Raw genomic sequence first — 8,941 nt, 5'->3', positions numbered from 1 at the left:
ATAATACTAATAATATATCAATGAATCAGAGGAGGGTTAAAATTTCTTTTACGGTTAAGGTGGGTAAATTTAAACTCGTTTATTTTCTTTTCAGTGGCCACCAAATGATCTTCAACTCCAATTTTATGTCTACGATGCATATCTAAGGATTTTTTTAGGTCAATTTAATGAATTGTCGTTTACAATAGAGGTTGTAGCAAGAAAATTTGCACTAGGATATTTTCTCCACAACCACCTGATACCATATAAAAAAATTATTGCATATTCTACAATTACTAAAATTTGTGATTTTTTCATTACCTACAAAATTTGTAGGCCCAATTATCAAAAAGATAATAATTTGTAGTCCTGATTAACATTCATGACTCAACTTATAATTTGTTCTTGGTATCACATGCAAACAACAGAAAAAGAAAACTAGAAACAAAATTCAACAATGTGTCAAAGTGAGTCCAAACCTTTTTCTTCTCTTTTATAATTTTTGTTGTTTCCAATCATGATTTTTTTATACTATAAAGGATATCTTCACTTTTTAGTAAGAAATTAATCAATTTTGGAGTGCGTGATTGTCTCTCCCAATAAGTGTCGTTCTCAAGAATCGAAACTTTGACATTTTAATCATTATGAAGATCTGGTAAAACCTTATAACACTAGATCAACGACTTGTTAGTTTCCAATCATGATTAAGCAAAAGGTCACAATTTATAAAAAAAGATTGGTAGATATCACTTAGCTTTAGGTCTATTGGAGACAAACACTTTCTGAATATTCATGAGTGGAAGACCAATTTTCAAAGGAAATCTATCTGATGCAATTCTTATCTTCTAATGATCAATCATTTATAAGATATGGTATGTTGAATTCGTGAGACTTAAAGTTAAAGGTAAAATTCGTGAGACTTAAAGTTAAAGGTAAAATTCTGAGATGAAATAAATTTGTATGTGTGTGCTTATATTAGGTAATAATTTTTTATCCTTTTTTATTGATTCTTAATTCTTAATGTGATTGGAGGAAAATTTCTTCTTAGAAAAGATGCTAAAAGGTTTAGGGAATATTGCCAACTTAAAAGCTTGAGTAACTTCCATAAGCAAAAATATAAAAGCAAAGATGACTACTTTTGATACAATGAATACAAAAAAATAATGCAATTTATTTCAAGCATTAAAATTATACTACAAAATTATTTAATTTTCAATACTATTTGTGATACTATGAATATTGGGGGAGGGCAAGTGATATCATATAAATAATATAATAAAGTCTAGAGTGAGACCTAAATGTGAGAACAATCTATATATTCGGTCAGTGTTATTAAACTATATGAATGATTTGGTCAGGGTACTAGGTTAATGAGTCATTGGTTCAACCAGTGAGACAATAATTGGACCGATTGACTCGATTTATATTACAAATTCTAAAAAATTTATAATATTATGTAACAATATTTAATAATCGTATACTCAAAATTTAAAAACATTATCATGCCTAATTACACAACAAAAAAAGAAGATTTTACTACTATAAAATGACACAAGTAAATTGATAACATCATTAAACAACATATGAACTATGTTTTAACTATAACAAAAACGTATAATAAGTTTAAAATGATTTTGTTATAATGTAAATCAACAAATGATAAACGTAACTACAAATAAGTTAAAAATATTTGTTTTTCACTGAAACATAACATCGATTTGGTTGGTTTTAAGTAATAAAAAAATTGATTGACTCGGTCGGTCCAACCGGTCCGACCATCCGAGTCACTAGTTTTAGGCTTAAACTAATCGAGTCAACCTAATTTGATGCAAAACCGGTTGAATGAGAAGCTGGACCGATTAGATGTCCGGTTCACAGTTGAACCAATCAGACCGGCCGGTTCGAGCCAAATTTTATAACGGTACGATTTTGATAATAAACTCTTAATATGATCCCTAAAGAAGACCACTATATATATTTATTTAGCCCTATATAAATAAAATTTATAGATTTAGTCCTTTAGATAAAAAATCCTCAATTTTTGTTCAATTTTTAACTAAATCTATAAGCCATTCAAAAACAAGAATGAAATGTAAATTCAATATGGGAGTGAATGAGATAGAAAAACCTTAGAGGAAGGGAAATGCTAGGGTTTTCAAATTTAAAGAAAAAGATGGACCATTGGAGAATGGTGCAAATGTGAATGACATTAGATGTTTAGGACAATATCCAAGAAATTGGAAAGCTAATGGGGTTTCATGATGAATAGAAGAGGAAATGAGGAATTAATGGTGCGTGGAAGGATAATTTGGCAAACTTATCAATTGGTTTAGTTAAAAATTATCTTTAAAAGGTCCAAAACTTAGAAGTTTTAAATTTAAAGGACTAAATTTATAAATTTTATCTGCACTAATAAATCAATAAAAGAGCATTATCAAGAACTAAAAAAACATTTTACTCTAAATTCTATAACAAATAATTCTGTTGGAGGAACAAGTATACTAAAATTTTCAAAAGCACTAAATTTTGTCTTCAAATAAGGAGTACCTTATTATAATTTATGTTAGCCACTTGATGCTTTCTCAATATACACTATTTTACCATGTAAAGTACAGCATAACATTTGCCATATGTTAAGAGGATTTCTAATTACTTTGTTGGCTCATGAACTTTTTCGAAGAAATTCAAAATTTTATTCTCATTTTTTAACAAACTTGTAAAAAAAGTAAGTGAATTTCTTTTACACACTTTTGCTAAGGTTCCATTATGTTTCAATTAAAGTTTATGATTTTTCTCAAATATAAAATAATCATTTATTAGAATTACCTAAAAGTTTATGAAACATTTAATTTAATGTAATGCTTAGGGTATGAATGAAATGTTCGAGTTTGGCTCACTAAATATTCAAACAAATTTGTTTGTTCAGCTAAATTGACAGACTTGAAATTTGATTTTGGCTCAAATGAGTCAAATTCAAACTTTACAAACTTGACATAAGAATTTGTGAGTAATTATCAACTTATATAAATTATTTAACACATGAAAGGAGACATCTGATTTTTGACCATTTTTTATGGAGAAAAAGATGTATGCACTGACAGTGTACAAGATTTATACATTGTCATTGTATCATCTATCATTAATGTTTAACTATTGTTGACTTTTCAAAAAAAAATAATCCAAATAAATGGTGAATAATAATGTGTATGTGTATAAATCTCTACACTGTATTTTACGTTCTTTTTTATGACACCCCTCTCATGTATAGGTCGTGGGTTTTTAGTGCCAACAAAAATAGATAAATCATGAGTTTGTTTTGAAACCTTCTTTATAATTGAAACCTATAGCTATATTTGTAGGGGCAGCACTTCTTCAATCCCTTGAATACATCATAATAGTTAATTCTAACAATCATTGAGTAAATGAGTAATCATCTATATAAAATGACTCTTCTAGCTATCTTCAAATAAAGTTTATTTATAGAGTATATGTAGACCTCATTATTCTAATAATTCCAAATTATTGGACATACATAGCTTGCACATGTTGCCATGAATGTTGTTGAGCCAGAAATTATACCTGAAATTATCTTCACTATTGATGTATCATTCTTAACCTAAACTTAATCTGATTAATGTAAATATATAACCTGGTTAGAATTGTATGATAAATTAACTAAAAAAATATTTAAAATAAGTAAATTGGTTGGAAACTAACTCTACAACCGTATGTTTTGATGGTAACAGAGATTTTAATTCACTTATTGACATTGTATATATATTACAAGAGAAAAAGAAACCAATTTTAACTATAGAGGCTCTTAACTCAATGTAAAATTCATGCATGGTGGAAAAGTTTCATGAAATTCATAACTTTAGATTATCACAACAAATAATTAGGTTAAAGAATATAGTGGTTGGAAAAAGTCTACCAAAAATCTATGTGAGGATAAATCAAATGAGTTCAAGATGAAGGGAACGTCGAGATTATGGTGGAAACCAAAACCATATTAGCTTAAGAACCCAAAAATCCATGTATTGGATTAAGACCTAGGTGGAACATCTAACTTTGAGGTAGATGTTGTCAATACTTCTCACACTCTTCAAGAAGATCTTATTATCTAATATGAGAATTGGAGTATCTTCATGATATTTTTAGGGTGTCAAATCCATAATAGTGCCCAAATATTAGGAGGACATACGGCATAAGACATAACCGAGATACAGACGAAATATGGACATGTTGGAATAGATGCAAATGTGACACGAGCACATTGAAATAGATGCAATTGTAACATGGGCACATTGAAAAAGATGCAAATGTGATACAAGTACATTGGAATGGAGACAAGTGTCACACGAGCATGTGTGCTTGGATGCGGGGTATATAACACGAGTGCTGATTGATTTTGATGCATGATGTGACACTAACATTTGTTGAGATGTAAGGTGTGACACGAGAATTAACTTAGATATAAGAGTATGGAAATGTAATTGAATTGGTTCATATTGGTGTAAGGTTTGTGGTGTGTATACTTCTTGAAGTCCACAAAAAAAACTATATTTATAATTGATGTCATCCATATTACTAATGGTACTAGCAATTCAATTAGAATCTTAAACAATATTATGTTGATGATTTAGGCATGAATATTGTAGGTTCAAGTGAGCACTTACCCATGGAGTTTTCTGTCAATTGTGTAATCAGCACTTAGATTCTGTAGTTTTGTTTGTTTAAGTGAATTATTGCCAGAGAATAAATAAAGCATCTGACATTGATCTCCATACTATTTTGCCCTACCTCTACCCCCAACCCTAGCCCCAAAATAATCCCTAGGTACAACCCCAAATTAAGGAAGGTAAGTATAAGTAACCATTATTAATTTTGAATGTAATATCTATGTATTGTTGGTGCAACGATTTATACATGATTACTACATAATCAATCATTCATTTAAATCACTTTTTTTTAAAAAGTTAGTAATAATTAAGTATGAATGATGGATGATGTAATAATAATATATAAAACTTATATACCGTGTGTGGATCGTTTCTCTATTAATTTATAGGCTCAAAACAGTAGCCACTAGCTTTTACATTCCACTATATAATAAAAAGGAATCATGAATAAATGAAAGAAAGGAAATAAAAGCAACATATGCAAAGTTTCTCAACCTCAACTCTATAAAAATAATGAGAGACCCAAAGACTTAAAAGTTTCTTCAACAGCTAGTAAGAAAGCAACACAAAACTCTCAAAGCTTTAACCAAAGACTTGTTTTGGTGCACATAGAAGGAAACATCACAAAGGTGAAAGATGAAAAAGTAGAAGGGAAAAGGATAGTAAAGATTTCATTATTTCATATATGGTGATTTTGAAGGTTTTGGTCATTGAGTTTTAAACAGGAGAGTCTTCAAGTTCCTGAAGCAAATGATGGCTGGGAACCCTAATTGGTGGAATATGAATCCACCATCTATGATTCCTCCCCAATATGTGCATGAATCTTCTTCAATTCCTTCAAATTCTTTGAGAGAAAATCCAGAACAACCTCAGCCATGGGACCAACTTCATTTGTAAGAACTCTCTTTCTTTTCTTTGTGATTGTGTGTGTTCTAGTTCTACTTGTTATAATTACTGCCACTGTTATCATTTACACAAATATTATATGTGAAATTAACATCAACAACCTTATACTTTCCTTTTTTGGAGGAAAATATAGAGAGATAAGAAGCATGGGAATTTTTTACCCTCTACTTTATTTCCAAAACAAGAAGGTTTAGGAGTGTTGGTGTTAAACTTGAGTTTATATATAATATTGCTATATCATTTAAGTGTTTGATAGATTTATTTACTAAAGTTGATCAATGAACTATTCATTGATGAGTGTGTGACAGCTTATATAAGTACTTACTTTCTATTATTTATAAGTTCTTTTACCTTTGTTTAAATAATATATAGTAATTTTTTTTTATTGTGTTAAAATTTTCTTGATTATTCTATTTGTTTAATTTACAGCATTGGATTACCTGAAGAAGAGAGAGTGAGGTTCAGTCATTTTCAATCAAGAGATCATAATGTTGATTTAATAAAACAAGAGGGTTCCCAAAGTGTCAACTTCTATAGCCATGATGGTCATCATAATGAAGAATTTCTTCAGGATTCTGGAGCTGGGTCATGTTGGTCACATATGGTGCAAGTTTCAAATAATTCCCCTAACTTAAATGTCACTACTAATTTGAGTAGTAATAATTTATTGGATTTCACTTATAACAAGGTTGATCATAGGCATAACCAGCTGGAGAATCACACATCTCAGGTTTTTCTTTTATTACTGTTTTTGTGATAAACGTATATGAGTTTTATACACTCTCTGCATCATTCATCATTCATATTTAATTATTGTTAACTTTTAAAATAAAAATAAAAATGTCTATATATAAATCTTTACATTAACAATGCATAAATATTACGATGTTGTTTTTTCCCTCTTATTCTTGGACTACTAATTTTAGCATGCATAAATAATCTTATCAATATAATAGTGAAATTAATTTTCATATATTTCTGTTATGCTGTAGTGTATTAGCACAGCTACTGCTGTATCTTGTAAGAAGGTTAAGGGTCAACCATCTTCAAGCCACCCCCCTCTAAAGGTAACCCACAAACTCTTCAAAAATATATATAAGTCCATGAAAATTGTTTACCAAATTAAATGAGATTTTGAAAAAGTTTAGAATGCCAACAATTAATTTTTTAAAAGGATCTATATAGCAACATTTATAAATTTTAAGAACTTATTTAATGATATAAATCTTTAGTAGACCCAACTTATCATATAGGGTCTATTTACGAATTAGATTTTGGAGGGGAAAAAAGAGAAATAAAATGTTTGAGAGTCATAAAATACACTTGTAAGATGACTCTAAAACCTTACATTGTCTTTCATTCCTCTCTAATACCCAACTTTCAAACAAACCCTTACATTATCTCTCATTCCTCTCTAATACCCAACTTTCAAACAAACCTTTAAGATTCTTTTGTTTCGGTAATATACTCTATGCTGGTAAACATCCATGAAGATTGAAAGAGAGAAGAAGTTAACCTTATCACATTCATATATGAAATGTGAATCAGGTGAGAAAGGAGAAGCTAGGTGATAGAGTAACAGCACTTCACCAAATAGTTTCTCCATTTGGAAAGGTAATAACCTAATAACCACTCCATTACTACATAATACCAAACTATAAAACCATCATTAGTTCTTAAAACCATTCTATATATGTTTCAAGTACAGTTTATAATTACACCTTTACCTTTTTCTCATTGAGTTGGTGAGTGTTGTGGTGTGTTTAACTTTTGCAGACTGATACAGCTTCTGTGTTGTTAGAAGCCATTGGATATATCAGATTCTTGCAGGGTCAAATTGAGGTGATGTTTCTACCAAATATTTTATATTTTTCAACCTATTCAGAGCATGCAGATAAAGTGTTACTGATATTGATGTTTCTCTATATACACAAAACATTCTTTAGTTATGGAAGTTATCAAATTTTATTATTCCCATCATTGGTTACAGGCACTAAGTTCTCCATATTTGGGCAATGTATCAAAAAACATAAGGAATCAATCAGTAAGTCTTACATACACTCTTGTAAATTGTAATGAATACATGTTCATTGTAATGAATACAATGTTCATCTTTTCCATGTGTTATGTGTTAGTTTAGGAAATTATAAAAACATTACCTACTTTTTTTTCTTCCTTATTTATCATTTTGTCTTATATAATAATATATTAATTAATCAATATTTATTTTAAAATTAAAAATAATATTGATAATTTCAATAGACATTTTTGGAGATATTTCAGTAAAAAATTTATTTAATATTGTAGTTAATTAACACTTTTAATGATTATCTTAATAAATATTCATTAATATTATGATTATTACTATTACTATTATTATGTTAACAATGGAATTTAGTGGATAGAGAGAGTAATTAAGACAACCAAAGCTTGTATTGAAAACAATTGCCTCTGAAGATAATAACTTTATCACTTTCTCCTAAAGAATCCCCCTTTATTTCTTTAAACAATACTTTAGCATTCACATTTTCATTAATTTCAAAGAAGTATTATATATTTTTTATAAACCTTTCTTTAAATTTTTTAACACTCACGTCTATAACTATAGAGGTCCTACCCTACATGAACAAGATAGATTCTCATCATGAACCAAAAAGATAATGTTTCACAAGTTATACTTAAAAAAGTACCTATACTGTATCTACATGTATATATTTAAGATACAGTTGAAGGAAAGTTTATTCCTTCTATTCTTTTATAATTATTGCAATATCTAACAATTCAACTATTCAAGAAATAATAAGTCCACTAATTAAAAATATAACAAGGTTCCTAGCTTTTTATAACATCTTTTTTTAAGCTAGCAAAGGAAAAAGCATAATGAAAAGCTGCATGGCTCATTTGAAGTCAAAAAGGGTAGAGAGAGAAATTAAAACTACTAATACTTTTTGTTATTCTTTTTCATTTAGGTGATGAGTGACATTGGCTTGAAAAGAAAGGGAGCTCCAAACCAGGTATCATTTCTTTATGTACAAAGCTGCACCATCATGATTTTACTATTCTCAACTATTTGACTCATTCTTACTTTGGATATTTTTAATGTAATCATAAAGTCTTAATCATTGTTATCATTATCATTTAGAATCATTAGCTGCATTATATAGTGGAGAACATGAGCATAGAATGTTTTCAAGGTTTGCATTATTGATGAAGATAATATGTATTTAATAAAAATACTATCTAAGTTGCTAAGTTAAGATTAATATTGGAAAACATGTCTTAATTATGATCATAAAATTAATATACCATAATTTCCCAACTTATGTTGTTTCAACATCAAGTTTTATATATATATATATATATATATATATATATAT

The 8,941-nt window shown here is 28.6% G+C and overlaps 1 protein-coding gene across 1 annotated transcript in view; it reads left to right on the top strand.

Moving 5' to 3' along the window:
• The window catches only part of LOC109334389 (transcription factor bHLH68-like), a 4,546-nt gene continuing 727 nt past the window's right edge, over nt 5,123-8,941 (top strand). Inside the window, exons 1-7 of the mRNA XM_019570144.1 lie at nt 5,123-5,551; nt 5,994-6,294; nt 6,557-6,631; nt 7,113-7,178; nt 7,341-7,406; nt 7,555-7,608; nt 8,534-8,578. Of these exons, the coding sequence (XP_019425689.1) occupies nt 5,409-5,551; nt 5,994-6,294; nt 6,557-6,631; nt 7,113-7,178; nt 7,341-7,406; nt 7,555-7,608; nt 8,534-8,578 (750 nt within the window). The 5' untranslated portion in view covers nt 5,123-5,408. The remainder of the gene's footprint in view (nt 5,552-5,993; nt 6,295-6,556; nt 6,632-7,112; nt 7,179-7,340; nt 7,407-7,554; nt 7,609-8,533; nt 8,579-8,941) is intronic.

The sequence above is a fragment of the Lupinus angustifolius genome, chromosome LG02, assembly GCF_001865875.1.
Source record: "Lupinus angustifolius cultivar Tanjil chromosome LG02, LupAngTanjil_v1.0, whole genome shotgun sequence".
NCBI lineage: Eukaryota > Viridiplantae > Streptophyta > Magnoliopsida > Fabales > Fabaceae > Lupinus > Lupinus angustifolius.
The sequence above is the reverse complement of the archived record's forward strand: the minus strand, read 5'-3'. Positions and strand labels throughout refer to the sequence as shown.